This window comes from Rana temporaria, chromosome 3, assembly GCF_905171775.1.
Source record: "Rana temporaria chromosome 3, aRanTem1.1, whole genome shotgun sequence".
In the NCBI taxonomy this organism is placed as follows: domain Eukaryota; kingdom Metazoa; phylum Chordata; class Amphibia; order Anura; family Ranidae; genus Rana; species Rana temporaria.
In genome coordinates this window covers 382,357,380-382,374,004 of record NC_053491.1, presented here as the reverse complement: position 1 = coordinate 382,374,004, position 16,625 = coordinate 382,357,380, and the positions used below count along the sequence as shown (strand labels likewise).

The window sequence follows — 16,625 nt, the reverse complement described above, 5'->3', positions numbered from 1 at the left end:
TGAAGGAGAAGAGAAGACTGTAAATTGGGCCTTCTGTAGGAAAACCATCAATTAGATAATCAATATAGAGTGCTTGGATGGAGCGCCACATTAAACCCAGCATGAGATTTAAAGTTTTTCTTAGGCTCCTGTATGGAAAAGCAGAAGACTTATAGCTAGATTCACATAGAGTTAGGTCGGCGTATCAGTAGATACGCCAAACTAACTCGGAATCTGCGCTCACCTAAGTTTAAGTGTATTCTCAAATAGAGATACACTTAAACCTATCTAAGATACGACGGCTTGCGCTGTCCTATCTTAGGGTGCAATATTTAGGCTGGCCGCTAGGTGGCGCTTCCATTGCGGTCGGTGTAGAATATGTAAATCACTAGATACGCCTATTCACGAACGTACGCCCGGCCCCCGCAGTACAGATACGCCGTTTACGTAACGCTTTATCAGGCCTAAAGTTATTCCATCAAAAGTTATTCCATCAATGTGCAATGCACACTGGGAAATGTAGGCGGATGGCGCATGCGCCGTTCCAAAAAAAGTCAATCACGCCTATTTTGAATTAGGCGCGCTTGCGCCCGCCGCATTTACGATATGCCGCCGTAAGTTAGGAGGCAAGTACTTTGAAAATACAGTACATGCCTCTTTGACTTAAAGCGGGGGTTCACCCTTAGAGGGCACTTTTCCCCCTTAGATTCCTGCTCGTTTTTCATAGGGGAATCGGCTATTTATTTTAAAATATGTGCAGTACTTACCGTTTACAAGATGCATCCTCTCCGTCGCTTCCGGGTATGGGCTGCGGGAATGGGCGTTCCTTCTTGATTGACAGTCTTCCGAGAGGCTTCCGACGGTCGCATCCATCGCGTCACGATTTTCCGAAAGAAGCCGAACGTCGGTGCGCAGGCGCAGTATAGAGCCGCACCGACGTTCGGCTTCTTTCGGCTACGAGTGACGCGATGGATGCGACCGTCGGAAGCCTCTCGGAAGGCTGTCAATCAAGAAGGAACGCCCGCTCCCGAAGACCCATACCCGGAAGCGACGGAAGAAGATGCAGCTCGAAAACGGGTAAGTACTGCTCATATTTTAATACAAATAGCCGATTCCCCTAGACCGAACGAGCAGGAAGCTAAGGGGAGAAATTTTTTTTTTTTATAAATGGGTGAACTCCCGCTTTAAGGCGGCGTAGCATAAATACGATACGCTACGCCGCCTTAAGGTTGCGGCGGCGCCTGTGAATCTAGCTTTTAATTTTTCTCTGCTGCAGGTCAGTACCACCTACAGGCCTTGTCCTTCCATTATGTCCCACTCCCTATTCCTTCCCAGATTTCTGCAGTGTGAACCCAGAAATGCAGCATTTCTGTGCATTCCTGGTTCACAGCTGTCAAAATCGACAGAAAAGCCAAGTAAACAGCAGACCAAGCACAGTCCTATGCCTAATCCGCTGGAGCAGAGGAAACATTAGGGGTCCAACAGACTCTGATGTCTTTATAAAAAGTATTATTCACCTACCCTATGCCAAAGCTGGAGGAACTTAATTTCCCCCTTCAGATAAAAATAAAGTTCATTGAAAATAATAAAAAGTGTTAAAATGTGAAATAAAATAAAAAACGACAGTTAAAAAGAGAAGTAAAGGAATTTTTTTATTTATTCTTGCCTAGGTGGATGCAGCATCGGTCTGCTGTATCTGTCTACCAGCGCCTCTGCACTAAACACTGACCATTTGAACACCACCGATCGGTCAGATTTCAGAGCTCCATGAGCAGAGAGCTGCAGACTGTCAGACACAGCTCTCTGCTCTATTCCCTCCTCACTCATTGGAGCGCTGGGCTGTGGAGGGGGCGGCTGACTCAGGCTCAGGAAAGGCACCTGGCAGACCCAGAATCTCATTGTCGGGATGACGCTGTGCCTGGACTGACATTGGTGACGTTAGCAGAGAGCGGACTTCAGAGCGCTCTCTGCTAAAAACGGGTCACAGGAGTGCAAAACGAATTGCACTCCTGTGATCCATAGGAGAAGTCCAGACAAACGAGCTTTGGCTGGACTTCTCCTTTAAAAAATAAATAAATAATAATGCATTTCCATCCCACACACAAACACAAACGTAAAACAATTGCAAAGAACATTCTAGATGTCACAGAGATACCTCATTTACAGTTAATTCTAAACTCATGAGCTGTAAAGGCATTTTGAGATTCAACTAATGAGAATTTAAGGTATTATAATTTAGTTATTTTAGAAAATATATTATGGTCTTGAGGTAAAGTAGTTCTATAGCCAAATATTCTCATTTTAACCACAAAATGGTTACAAAGAATACATAAAAAAGGTATGTGGGGAGTGAGTGGCTAAAAACTGAACGTAGACAATATATGCCAATATGAGAAGTAATGATTATATAATATGAATAATGAGGCTTTATTACACAATAAGGGCTTTAAAATAAAACTACAAAGTACCTGAGATCCAATGTAAAAGTCCTTCCTTTCCGGGACTGGATCAGAGTTCTTAGAGAATTGGCAATACATCTTTTCCCATCCCAGAATAACAGAACAGCAACGAGTCCACGTGTCAGACCAGGAAAGTGAGGCTGTTGGTGTTCTCCTGCACAGGTGCAATTCATGTTAATGTGGGCAAGTAACTCTCTAAAAGAATCATCATGAGTTAACTGAACAAATGTAAATCACATTTTCTTGTGGATTTCCAGCTAAAAATACAGGCTCTAAATAACAAATCATGTTCATTTGAAGTGCAACAAACATAGCCGAATAGACAAGGAAAACTGAATTTTTAGTGCAGTTATCCTTCCAAGCATAAAAACGTATAAAACACACACCTCGCCAGTCCTTATATGGAGGTAGCTGCAATTATTAAATTTTTTTCAGTCATCCCCCTCCCCCCTTTATTTTACCAACTGACTCGACTTAACACACTTCTTGTCCTAGGGCAGTGTTTCTCAATTCCAGTCCTCAGGCCCCCCCAACAGGTCAGGTTTTCAGGATTTCCATTATTTTGCACAGGTGATTTGATCAGTTTCACTGCCTTAGTAATCACCACAGCCTTTTCATCTGAGGGAAATCCTGAAAACCTGACCTGTTGGGGGGGCCTGAGGACTGGAATTGAGAAACACTGTCCTAGGGTGACAGCTTTCACTTCCTGTACCAAGTCTATGGACGAGGGAGCAGTGTTGTCACCCTAGGACAGAAAGTGTGTTGGACTACAAAAACACATTCCTTCATCAGGAATGGGCCAAGGCATTGTCCCATAGTTCACTGCAAATGGATAACACTAGCTGATATTTCTGTGCAAAAAAAAAAACAAACAACAACAACACACACACAAAGTCAGGAGTTTAATGACTTTCTGGCAGGATCAACATGTATTTGCACTTAGAGTATTTAAAACAAAATTATTTCCAGAGAGAATAAATTATATACAATTATATAAATGTATAAAGTGCTGCAAACAAGTGATATAAAGTGCAATAATAATAAATATTTAAAACTTGATATTAATTAGAATAAAAAACAAAGCGTGTAGAATTAGAAACAAATGGAAATAAAGTCCATTGTGAGTGTAGCAAAAGGTGCAAAAGGGCTGGCGAATCTCAGAAGGGGAAAATCAATTCCCCTGGATCCAGGGTGCAGAGTGTAGTGTTGCTGGTGCTCTGTAACAGTAACAGGTGGCACTTTGGTGTAAGTAACACCCGTGGGTGTACTACCCCCTTGCCTTACTGCAGTAGATTTTTTGAGGCGTGTGTTGGGCCAGCTATAAGAGGAGGTTGGAGGCTGGTATGTTTTTGAGGCGTGTGTTGGACCGGCTGTGAGGGAAGGTTGGAGGCTGGTAGGTTTTTCAGGCGTGTGTGAGGATCAGCTATGAGGGGAGGTTGGAACTCTTCTGGTCTTCAGAGGTGGGAGGAGTCTTTCCAGCTTTCTTTCGGCTTTCTCTGCTGGGGAAATGAGAACTCTTTCCACCAGTAGGGTCCTTCATGGAGAAGTCCAAGGCCTCACTCACATGATGTGTATGAATCTGTACCTTGTGCATTAACACCTTTCTCTAAGGGCCTTAGAGAACAGAGGCTACATATGGGCAACACAGATGCTTAGTGGTTAGCCTTGCAGCACAGGGGTTCTGGGTTCAAATCCTGGCCAGGACACAATCTGCATAGAGTATGCATGTTCTCCCTGTGTTTGCGTGGGTTTCCTCCCACACTACAAAGACATGCTACCTTTGCGTTGGTGGTGCAGTGGTGAGCATAGGTTCCTTCCGAGCAGTTGACCCGGGTTAGATTTCCAGCCAATGCCATCTCCAAGTACATCTCCAAGTCCCCAGAGAGAAAAGCACTATACAAGGTCAATGCTGAGTGCATCTAAACGCATCAAAAATACACCAGAGAGCATTTAAACGAATAACAAATACATCATAGCACACCTAAACGTATCAAAAACACAACAGAATGCATGTAACCGCATCAAATATACAGCAGAGAACATTAAAAATACACCACAGTGCATCAAAAATACACCAGAGGTTGACTAATATGGATTTTTCTCTGGCCAATGCCGATATTTAGAAATTGGGGTGGCCAATGGCCGACATATAATGCCGATTTTTGTGGCCGATATTTTAGGCCGATTTAAAAAAAACACACACACACACCCACTCCACTCCACCCTGCTTGCTCCTGTCACTCTACCACACACACTTGATGTCTTCAGTACAGATGGCACTGGCAGGTGGCACTGATTGGCAGGCACTGGTTTGAAACTGACAGATGCCACTATTGGCACTGGCAGGTGGCACCGGCAGGTTTCACACTGAGCTGATAATGTAACTGTGTGTGAAACTGACATGTAACAGAGGAGAGAGAGAGGAGCGGTCAAAATTGAGCTGGATGTTGAGGTGGGCGGGACCCAGCAGCTATCAAACACCAGCCAATGATTGGTCTCCTTAAGAAAGGGGCGTGGCCACATACTTGTAGTGACCCGCCCAGATCCCATCCCATTGGCTGGTGTTTGATAGCTGCTGCATCCCGACCCCCCCCCCCCCCCCCGACATCAAGCTCAATTTTGACAGCTCCCCTCTCTCTCTGCATTCAGTTACGTGTCAGTGTCACACATTCAGCGGCTTTGGCAAGCATCAAGCACCGCACTGAGTGTGGAGAAGGGAGGAGGGTGCGGTCAGTGTTAAATATCGGCCTAATTTGGATAATAATTGGCCAATGCCGATTTATAAAAAAATTGGGCAAATAAATCGGCCGACCTCTAATGTAAACTAGGGGATTTTCAGGCCTTTGCGATCGTATGCGTGTAAATTTGTAAGATTTCAGTCTAGAACATTTGAGCCATAGTACAACTCCACCAGATGTGTGGAGCCTCGAAAGCATGTAGGTGGGCAAGATGGAAGGCATTTAGAAATCTGAGCAGGGACCAAGTACCGGCGGAATAGCACTTTATAATTTGGTAAAGAAGGGTTGGAGCCGAAGGAAGCGGAAAATTTCAGAGGCAGGAAGACCAGACGATTCACATAACACAGGAAACGTTTTGAAAGCCTCAGGGGTGGTAAAGGAGTGGGCGCAAATGAGACTGGCAACAGACCAATTGTGAAAGGAGGAAGGTGAGGACCACACAGGATTACGTAGGTAGGACCAGGGGTTTTTTTTGTTAAAAACAAAGACTTTACAAGTCGTTTATTCAAAGTAACAACAAATGGTCCAACCAACGCGTTTTGGGGAGAAAGACAACGTCCAAGAAGTGTAGTCTCTCTTCTGCCGAACGAGGCTTAGAGAAAAAAGAAGGCAAAGTAATGTCCTCATTTAAATGAACTTTTGGCAAAAAGGATGGAACAGGTGGTAACACATGTCAACTCCAACACCCTCCTAGCTGAGGTGATATAATTTAGGAAAGCTAGCTTGCGTGACAGCAAATCTAATGGAATTTCCTTGATAGGTTCAAATGGTTGTTTCTGTAATACACAGACAACACCCAAGTTCAAGTCCCAAGGACACATAGGTGACCTAATGGGGGGAAGAAAGCGAGTTGCCCCCTGTATAAAGGTTCGGATCAGTGAATGGGAGGCTAAAGGCCTTTGGAAGAATACTGATAGGGCCGAAACTTGACCTCTGATTGTATTCAAAGCCAATTTGATTTTTACAGCGGACTGAGAGAGAGAGAATTCTCCCAACGACGCCATTTTTTGGCTTCAAATCAAGCAATACAAGTCTTCCAGACCTTATGATAGATCTTCCTAGTGACAGCTTTTCTAGCATTTACTAGGGTAGACAATACTGGTCCCGAGATGTCGCGGTCCTTTAACACCATGGCTTCAATAGCCATGCCGTCAAATTTAGAGACTGTAAATTGGGGTGGAATATAGGACTTTGAGGCAGTAAATCATGGTTTCTGTGGAAGTATACAGGTAAAAAACATCCAGACACAAGCACAAGGTACACTTTGTAAACCCCCACAGCTGGCCCAAAAAATCTCCCGTATGGTCACCGCACACAGGTGTCCAGCCGCTAGCTAGGTTGACGGATTGTTGCAATCACTGGGACACTCCACGATAGAGATATATATACATATATATATATATATATATATATATATATATATATATATATATATATATATATATATACTGTATAAAAATAAAGGGGTTTCACTTACCCGTCCAGGCGCAGGGCAGCTTAGAAACTAAGAGCCCAATCTTCACCCATCACGGCGGGTTCCTGTCACTTGAGGACCTTCAAGGACTGGATACCCTTTTCATGTTTAGGGTCCATTCCCTTGGACCTGTACAGCACCCTGCAGGAATGCCTTAGCGCTGTAGTGTCCAGGATTCCACGTTACAGGGTCCATCACCCGGAGGCAGCTTACAGGCAAAACCTTGCAGGATCTTGAGTCTTCTTTGCGAGGCTCGGGTACCATTTATCTAAGCTGTAAAGCCTGTGTCAAATGGATCCAAACGATCAATCCCTTGATTCATTTTGGAACCGTTTATGGGAATAGAGACCTGGAGCTCAGCGAGCTCAAACAAAAGTGCAATCCACCTTGTAGACATAGGAAAAAAACTGAAGTAACTTCCTGTATGGGAGGGGTTATTTACGGGATCACTTACTGTCTAAAGACCTTGATCTACCAGTGTTTATTCACCTGATGATGGAATATAATCCAGCAGGTAACGAATATTAGCCTGACTCTGTGTTCCATGATGTATGAAAAAGAAACATCAATTTATTTTGTAGGGATTTTATGTGATAGACCAATACAAAGTGGCACACAATTGTGGAGTGAAGGAAAATGATATTTAACATTTTTTACAAATAAATATCTTCTATCAGGACAACAACTCTAAACATTCAGCCAGAGCTACAATGGAATGGTTCAGATGAAAGCATATTCATGTGTTAGAATGGCCAAGTCAAAGTACAGACCTAAATCCAATGTAGAATCTGTGGCAAGACTTGAAAATTGCTGTCTGACAGAGTTTGAGCCATTTTGCAAAAATTTCACTCTAGACGTGCAAAGCTGGTAGAGACATCCCCAAAAAGACTTGTAGTTGTAATTGCAGCAAAAAGGAAGTTCTACAAAGTATTGACTCAGGAGAGCTGAATAAAAACACTCCGCACTTTTCAAATATTTATTTGTAAAAAAAAAAAAAAAAAAAAAAAAAAAATTGAAAAACCATTTATCATTTTCCTTCCACTTTATAATAATGTGCTACTTTGTGTTGATCTATCACATAAAATCCCAATAAAATACATTTAAAGTGGTTGTAAACCCCACTTTTTGACTTTTACCTACAGGTAAGCCTATAATAAGGCTTACCTGTAGGTATAAAGAATATCTCCTAAACCTGTACGGTTTTAGGAGATATTCCCCTCGCAATGCGCCGCTGATTGCAGCGGGGATCCTCGGCTAAAGGGCCGGCCCTTGCCGGAATGAAATCTCCCGCGCGCATGCGCGGGAGTGACGACATCGCCGCTCCAGCCAATCACAGCGCTGGAGCGTCGATACCCGGAAGATGACATCTCGCTCGGCGTGGACCAGGTAAGTTCCCTACACCTCGTTTTAAGGTAAGTATTTCATAATGAGCTAGTATGCGGTGCATACTAGCTCATTATGGCTTTTATTTTTCAGGTGTAAAAAAACAAAAACAAAAGCGGGTTTACAACCGCTTTAAGTTTTTGGTTGCAACATGACAAAATGTGGAAATATTTAAGGGGTATGAATACTTTTTCAAGGCTGGGTAAATGTTATGAAATATTTGGCTTGTTTGTTCTATTCGTGCAGTTCCCCTTTCAATAATTAGATCTATGAAGATTATTTTAATGACAGACTCATCACTCACCAGCTAAAAGAAGCTCCACAGCTGCCACTTCTCCGATATTGAACAAGTCGCTGAGAATGAAGGCCTCCTTGATGAGAGACTCTGGGAGAAGCTGAGTCCCCTGCCGGCCTTTAATGGCCACTCCCTCTGCGCTGGCTTTCTGGATTTTTTCATGTTGCTGGTGACTTTTTGGCTGGAAAAAAAGAATTCCCAAACAAAGAAAAATTTAAATGTCAATAAACTCACATAATAAAAAAAAAAAAATCAATAAATTGTGTATACCATGCTGTTCATACACACTCAGTTAATATGATATTCGTATACTGTATTAAAAACTGGTTGATCCTGTTCACCTTCTGTTCATGTCCCCAATTCAGCTAAGGATTTAGTAGCTGTAGTGGCAACTCTGCACATGCTCAGTTATCACTGAGTTTCTATGCTGAGCATTTCCTCCCTACCACATCTGAGCAGCCCATGTGACTAGAGTCCCACACGTGGGCGTATATATAGTGGTAAATGACAGACCACTCAATCCCTCCTCCCCATGCCCACTAACAAAGACAAAAACAATGAGGGTGCGATATTACATGTAAATTGATGGAGGCTTTATCTCCCTCTTATTCTAAGACACAGGCTGGAGGGGTGTGACACAGCCTGTGACTCACAGAAATCTACCCACACCATGTTATTGTTGAAAAATAATAACGATTTTATTTCAAATATATATTTGTATGACAATTTAAAACAGTTTGATATTAATATTTTTACTCTGTATTCCAAAGGCTGTTTTTTTATTTATTTTAACCTTCTGGCCCTTTAAGAGGTTTATGATGCTGGGAGATGGGGCTGGGGATAAGCACATGTGACTGTCGTAATTCGCTGTCACATGAGCCAAAAACTCCTTGATCGCTGCTAGCTTTCGGTTAGGCCCCCGTAACTGTCTTGATCGAGCAGCGAGCATACTCTCTGTACAACCGTTTGAGCAGCAATTCATGCAATCATGCAGCCCCTCGGCGCCAAGCACTGAGAGGCCGCATATTTGCGTGCAGCCAGCGCCAAGGGGTTAAACATGTGACCAGCAGCAGAGGACTAGAAGCCCAGCTGTAGATCGATAAGAAAAAACAAAAAGGTACTTTGATTTAAAAAAAAATTATTAAAAATAGTTACAGTGCCATCATCCACATACAGAAAGAGAAGGGATACTGTAAAATAAACAGTGCCTGTTTATCATCACTTTAAACCACTTATCTCAGCATTCTGAGCCAATCTCCAGACAAACAGGTAAATATACATTTATATTACATATGCCAGTCTTGTGATTCACACTGCTGTCACACAACACAGCCAAGCCAGGAAAACATCATTTCTTATTGTAGCTTCCAGTGTCAACTCCAACCTGCAAATGTGTAAGCACCATCACCTCTGTCCAGTAAGGAAGCAGGCGACACAGAAAAATGCAAAAACCAAACAGGATTGTCATCTGCCTTGTTCTGCAGTGTGGCAGTGGTTTGTGGATCTCAAGTCTTAAAGTGATCCTGTCTCCACAGGGTCACTTGTATGCCTCTTATCAAAAGAGTGAATACATTTATCTTTCCAGCGGCCTGTGTATTGAAATGACACCGCTTGGTTGCCCATCAGCTCCAGCAAACATTCGAACCATAAGATGGGTCAAGTACCCATTTCAAATGCAGCACACTTTGCTCCTCCCACTGACATACATCCAATAGTGATGTATAAGTATAAGTAGGAAAAAACACAGAATGCGGTGAGGCAGCAGGCAATACTCACACCTGATAGTGTGGAATATCTGAAGAGCCATGGGGGTTCCAAAGCTGTGGCATTTATAGATGTTTTTGTATACAAGAGAACCTGCGGGATTGTTGTACATACATTGGGGAAATTATTAGATCATTTGCCGATTTTGTGAGTTTGCCCACTTACAAAGAAATTAAGGGTATATAATTATCATAGATGTATTTAAATGATAGAAACAGAATATCAAACAAAAATCCAGAGAAAAAATTAAATAAAAAAACACATAAAACAAATGCTATAAATTAAGATGCAGTTCAGTAAGTAAAATAAGTATTTGATCGGTGATCCCCAAGCAAAACATGACTTAGTACTTGGTGGAGAAACCCTTGTTGACAAGCACAGAGGTAAGACGTTTCTGGTAGTTGGTTACCAGGGTTGCACACATCTCAGGAGTTTTGGTCCATTCTTCTTTACAGACAAAGTCAGCCAGTACCTTTAGCAGAGAAGCAGTCCCAAAGCATCAGGTTTCCACCTCCATGCTTGACTGTAGGGATGGTGTTCTTATGGTCATAGTCAGCATTTTTCTTCCTCCAAACACTGCAAGACGAGTTAATGTCAAAGAGCTAATTTTTAGTTTCATCTGAAAAAAAGAACTCCCTCCCAATCCTTTCTTTAGATGTTCATTGGCATGACTGTAAATGCGTCTTGAGGAGGGGTACTTGCCACGTTTGCAGGAAGAAAAATGCTGACTATGACCCCAAGAACACCATCCCTACAGTCAAGCATGAAGGTGGAAACATTATGCTTTGAGGCCGCTTCTCTGCTAAAGGTACAGACCAACTTTGCTGCATTGAGGGGCCAATGGATGGGGCCATGTATTGTAAAATCTTGGATGAGAACCTTTTTCCCCTCAGACAGAATACTGAAGATGGGTCATGGATGGGTCTTCCAGCATGACAATGACCCAAAACATACTGCCAAGGCAACAAAGGAGTGACTCAAGAAGAAGCACATTAAGGTCATGGAGTGGCCTAGCTAGTCTCCAGACCTTAATCCTAAATAAAATTTATGAAGAGAGCTGAAACTTCAAGTTGTCAAGGCTCTAACACTGAGGGGGTTATTTACTAGGGTTGTCCCGATACCACTTTTTTAGGACCGAGTACAAGTACCGATACTTTTTTTCAAGTAGTCGCTGATACCGAATACCGATACTTTTTTTAAATGTGTCCCCAAATGCAGCCATGTCCCCCCCCATATGCAGCCATGTCCCCCCACAGATGCAGCCATGTCCCTCTAGCCATGTCCCTCACATATGCAGCCATGTCCCTCTAGCCATGTCCCTCACATATGCAGCCATGTCCCTCACATATGCAGCCATGTCCCTCTAGCCATGTCCCTCACATATGCAGCCATGTCCCTCTAGCCATGTCCCTCACATATGCAGCCATGTCCCTCTAGCCATGTCCCTCACATATGCAGCAATGTCCCTCTAGCCATGTCCCTCACATATGCAGCAATGTCCCTCTAGCCATGTCCCTCACATATGCAGCCATGTCCCTCACATATGTAGCCATGTCCCTCACATATGCAGCAATGTCCCTCTAGCCATGTCCCTCACATATGCAGCAATGTCCCTCTAGCCATGTCCCTCGATGCGGCGGCGCGATGCGGCGGCAGCGGTGGGGGGGGAAAGGGGGGGGAAGTATTCTATTTAGGTATCGGGGGTATTTGCGCGAGTACGAGTACTCCCGCAAATACTCGGTATCGGTCCCGATACCGATACTGGTATCGGTATCTGGACAACCCTATTATTTACTAAAGGAAAATTTACTTTGCACTAAAAGCGCACTTGGAGGTGCAGTCGCTGTAGATCTGAGGGGGACATGCAAGGAAGATAAAAAACAGCATTTTAGCTTGCACATGATTGGATGATAAAATCAGAAGAGCTTCCCCTCATTTCAGATCAGCCCCTCAGATTTACAGTGACTGCACTTCCAAGTGCACTTGTAGTGCAAAGTGGATTTGCCTTTTGTAAATAACTCCCTGAGACTCGAGTGATCAAATACCACCGATTGCTCAGTTCTCAGAGCTCCCTGAACAGAGAGCTGGAGATAGTCAGTCAGCACTCTCTGTTCAGAACGAACTGCACTCCTGTGATCCACAGAAGTACAGCCAAAAGAGCTATGGCTGTACTTCTTTAAAATCCAGGATGTACATGCCTGTTCAGACCTAGTGCACCACAATATCACTTGCTTTACTGCAGCCCAATGCAGTGCTCAGTGTAACTCTAGGTCAGTGATGACAAACCTGGGCACCCCAGATGTTTTGGAACTACAATTTCCCACGATGCTCATGCACTCTACCGTGTAGTTGAGCATCATGGGAAATGCAGTTCCAAAACATCTGGGGTGCCAAGTTTGGCCATCACTGCCCCAGGTTCACACCTATGTGTGTGGCTGCGGGTGCAGGAATAGCAGCAATTCTCGCACCTGCAGTGAAAAAGTTCTGCTGTGAGAAAATGTGTAGGGCTGCCATTCTCTTGGAATCCCCCCCTCAAACGCAGCGCATATGCAGGATTTGCAGGGAAATAACATAGTCAAAATGACCATTCGATTCCCCTGCAGGTCGTGTTTTGAAAAAGGTGGAAAAAGGTGGAAATACAGGCACAGCAGCCCATTTAAAATGGGCTGCTGTGCCCACGCAAACGCGGTCCGCAAAAACGCAAAGGTGCGTACCTAGCATCAGTGTATTGCCATTAATTTTGAATAGCACCCCAATGCACATACAAAAGTTGCATACGCATCTCATACATTGTGGTGCACTGTAGTGCAGGTGTATGTCTATTTGGATACTTTTTAAAACAAATGCCATAACACATGTGCTGCAGCAAAGCTACATGGTATAGGGCATTCCCCTGAACTGGGGTTTACACTAACATTTTAAAGGAGAACTGTAAGTCTAAGAGGGGTGGTGAGGGTGTACTTTTTTTTTGTTTTTCTAAGTACTCACTAGAAAATATTTTAGCAAGTATCTTGTAATGACTCATTTCAATACCTACAAAACAGAGGCAGACAAAAGGTCCGTAATAAACCTAAATTTGTTGAATCCCATGTCTTTGAGGGGACCGTTGTCTACAACCAATAAAGTTTTGCTTTAATTAGGAACATGGAAAACATACTGGGTTTTTAAACAGGGAGATGAAATCAGGTTTGTGCTTCTTTAACAAGATATCCAGGACATGCACTGCTTCAGGCTGTCTCTTCAACAAGGCGCTATCCACTGTCTGCCAGATGTCTTTGTATGGACCCCATAGACTGGCCACTGCAAAAAAAGAAAAAGATTAGCAGGTTACGCGGTTATCACAGAGTAGTGAGTAAATAAGAGAAATTATTTGTTTTCCATACCCTTTAAACTGAACTTTCTGCAGTGGACAATAAAACGTAATTTTAGGGAGACCATTCACTAGAATGAACATTGTGGGGCATATTTACGAAAAACAGCATGGTACAAAATCTGGTGCAGCTTTGCATAGAAACCAGCTTCCAGGTTTTATTGTCAAAGCTGAAAGCGGAGTACCACTCAAAATTGGAACTACCACTTTAAGTACTCATGACCCCCTGACATGCAACGTTCGGTATGTTATTTTTGGGAGGGGGGCGGGTACCCAGTTGACGGGTACCCAGCTCCCACATCCTCTCCTGGTGCGTGCCCGGCTGTAAAGCCGCATGCTATCACTGCCAGGTGCCCACACATGCAATGCCGGCAACGTGGAAAGGAGGGGGGAGAGGAGCGAGGCTTCAGGCAGCCGCATCGCTGGACTGTGGGACAGGTGAGTGTCTGTTTATTAAAAGTCAGCAGTAGCCAAGGACGTTTAAATGGGTGAAACACTGCTTGAAGTTAGAAGCTGATTGGCTACCATGCACAGCTGCACCAAATTCTGAATGCACCCGTTTTAGTAAATCCATTTATATGTTGTTTTTGCCCCTTCTGGGCATTGATTTGTATGATATATTTTATTATATGCCCAGCTTTTAAGTCCTCTTTATTAAAAAAAATGATAATACACGCTTCTGCCTTACAGCACCAGGGTCCTTAGTTCAAATACCAATAAGGACCCAGGAAATGTTTACATTTGTTTTCATAATTATTTGGGAATATCATGAATTATTACTTGCTGACTGAAAAGCATACATAGTAAGCTGTGCACACGGTTGATAATGTGTGGGTACAGTGCGAGCAGCAGCATATAAAGACAGTGAGGCAAGGATTGGCAACTACACCAGAGCTTTCTTCAGAGGTCATACACGTACTTCTCCAATTACTTAAAGCAGAACTTTACCCATAACAACTTGATAAAAATAATGTTCTTTAGCAAGGAACATACATTCTGCGTACCGCGTAGCGCCGTCACTGGTCCCCGCTCTCTCCTGGGAACAGTGTGTTTTCCAGAAGACAGCGGGGCTGCGGGTAGAGGCGTGTCTGCCGCAGTCCCGTATGCCCGGAAGTGGGTGCAAATACCTAGAGGGGAGTTCAGAAAAGCGGAAACTCCATTTTTGGGTGGAGCTCCGCTTTAAGACCCCAAATTCCTCCTCTGCTCTTGAAAGCATTCAAAACACACCAATATGAGTGTTTTTGAATGCTTTCAATTTTTAAAAATGGTGCCGTTGACATCCTGGTAAACTTGCCAGCCAGCCGGTCAGGTGGGTCCCCGGGGTGGACATCCCCTCCCACTGCTTGTAAAAGCAATCCAGCAGCTAGTTATCAATGCTACTGTCTCTTTGTATTGTGGGTCTGTGATGTCCTTCTCCGTGGATTTTATACAATAAAGCTATTTTTTTTCTGAAATTTGGTCAACCCCCCTTCAACATCATCCCGGTATAACCACCCAAAGTCCAATGATGTACTGGTACGTTGATGGTCTGGAAGTGGAGAAGTGATCACATGGCCTCTGTTCTCAGCTGCAGTAAGGGCTTAGAGAGGCAAGAGTGAGGGGGGGGGGACAGCAGGAGGCCCAGGAACAGAAGTACACTGATCTTCTCAGTAAATACATGGGGGGTGGGGGCAAGTGTCAGCAGTACGCTGATCTTCTCAGTGAATAGATGGGAGGGTTGTCCACATAAGGGGCGCATCAGCAAAAGGCATAGAAACAGCAGTACACTGATCTTCTCAGTAAATAGATGGAGGGGGGGGGGGGGGGGGCGTGCATCGCATCAGTAAAAGACATATAAACAGCAGTAAACTGATCTTCTTAGTGAACAATTATAAGGGGTGGGTGTCAGCGGGAGGCATAGAAACAGTAGTACGGTACACTGATCTTCTCAGTGAACAGATATAAGGCGGGTGTCAGCAGGAGGCAAAGAACAAAATTACACGGATCTTCTCAGTGGATATTGGGGGGGAATGTAAGCAGGAGTAGTAGTACACTAATGTCTGTGAATAGACAGGGTGGGGGCGTGGGCAAAAGGCATAGAAAGCAGCAAAAGGGGGGGGTGTCAGTGGGAGGTATAGAAACAGTAGTACGCTGATCTTCTTCTCAGTGAACAGATACAATGGGGGTGTCAGCAGGAGGCATAGAAACAGCAGTACACTCTTCTCAGTAAAAACATTGTGGGGGCGTGTCAGCGGGAGGCAAAGAAACAGCAGTACACTGATCTTCTCAGTATACTGATATAAGGGGGGTGTCAGCAGGAGGCATAGAAACAGCAGTACACTGATCTTCTCAGTAAACAGATATAAGGGGGTGTCAGCAGGAGGCATAGAAACATAAGTACACTGATCTTCTCAGTGAATAGATTGTGGGGGGGGGGGGGGGTGTTAGCAGGAGGCATAGAAACAGCAGCACACTGATATCAGTGAATAGATGGGGGGGGGGGTGTCAGCAGGAGGCATAGAAACAGAAGTACAGTGATCTTCTCAGTAAACAGATATAAGGGGGTGTCAGCAGGAGGAATAGAAACAGAAGTACACTGATCTTCTCAGTGAATAGATTGGGGGGGGCGTGTCAGCAGGAGGCATTAAACAGCAGCACACTGATCTTCTCAGTGATTAGATGTGCAGGCATAGGGGAGGGTGTCAACACACATTTTGGACATTGGAGGACAGGCAGGCAGTTCTTCCAGCACAGCCAGAAAACTAAGCACTCTCGGATGGATGTGCCCAGTGTGGTCAGTTTAGAATAAGGAAGAAGAGAGACTGACACGCACACCAGGTATTTTAGTTAAAGGAAGTAAGAAAAAGAGAACAGGATATGTTTTAAGACAAGTACATAGTACAGCAGACACATGCCAGAAATATGAAGTAATCAGGGGACATAGGCTTTAGTTAGCACTCCACATGTGGGCTCCCTCCTGACAGGCCTCCTACTTTATTCTATGGAGGAATGCAACTGGAGGAGTGAGGCTGGAAAGTGAAAAAGGAGCTGGTGGCTCCTGCCCCCCCCAAATATATGACTCCACCTGAATGTACATCTTTTTTTTTTTTTTTTAAGGAGAGTGATCCTTTAATATGCACTTTATCACTGTGGAATTGGTTAGTAAAATAATATTGGGGGGGGG

The 16,625-nt window shown here is 43.9% G+C and overlaps 1 protein-coding gene across 1 annotated transcript in view; it reads right to left on the bottom strand.

Moving 5' to 3' along the window:
* NUP205 (nucleoporin 205) overlaps positions 1-16,625 on the bottom strand; it is a 117,781-nt gene that overhangs the window by 100,684 nt on the left and 472 nt on the right. The window contains 3 exon segments of the mRNA XM_040345676.1: positions 2,448-2,592; positions 8,338-8,509; positions 13,250-13,392. Of these exon segments, the coding sequence (XP_040201610.1) occupies positions 2,448-2,592; positions 8,338-8,509; positions 13,250-13,392 (460 nt within the window).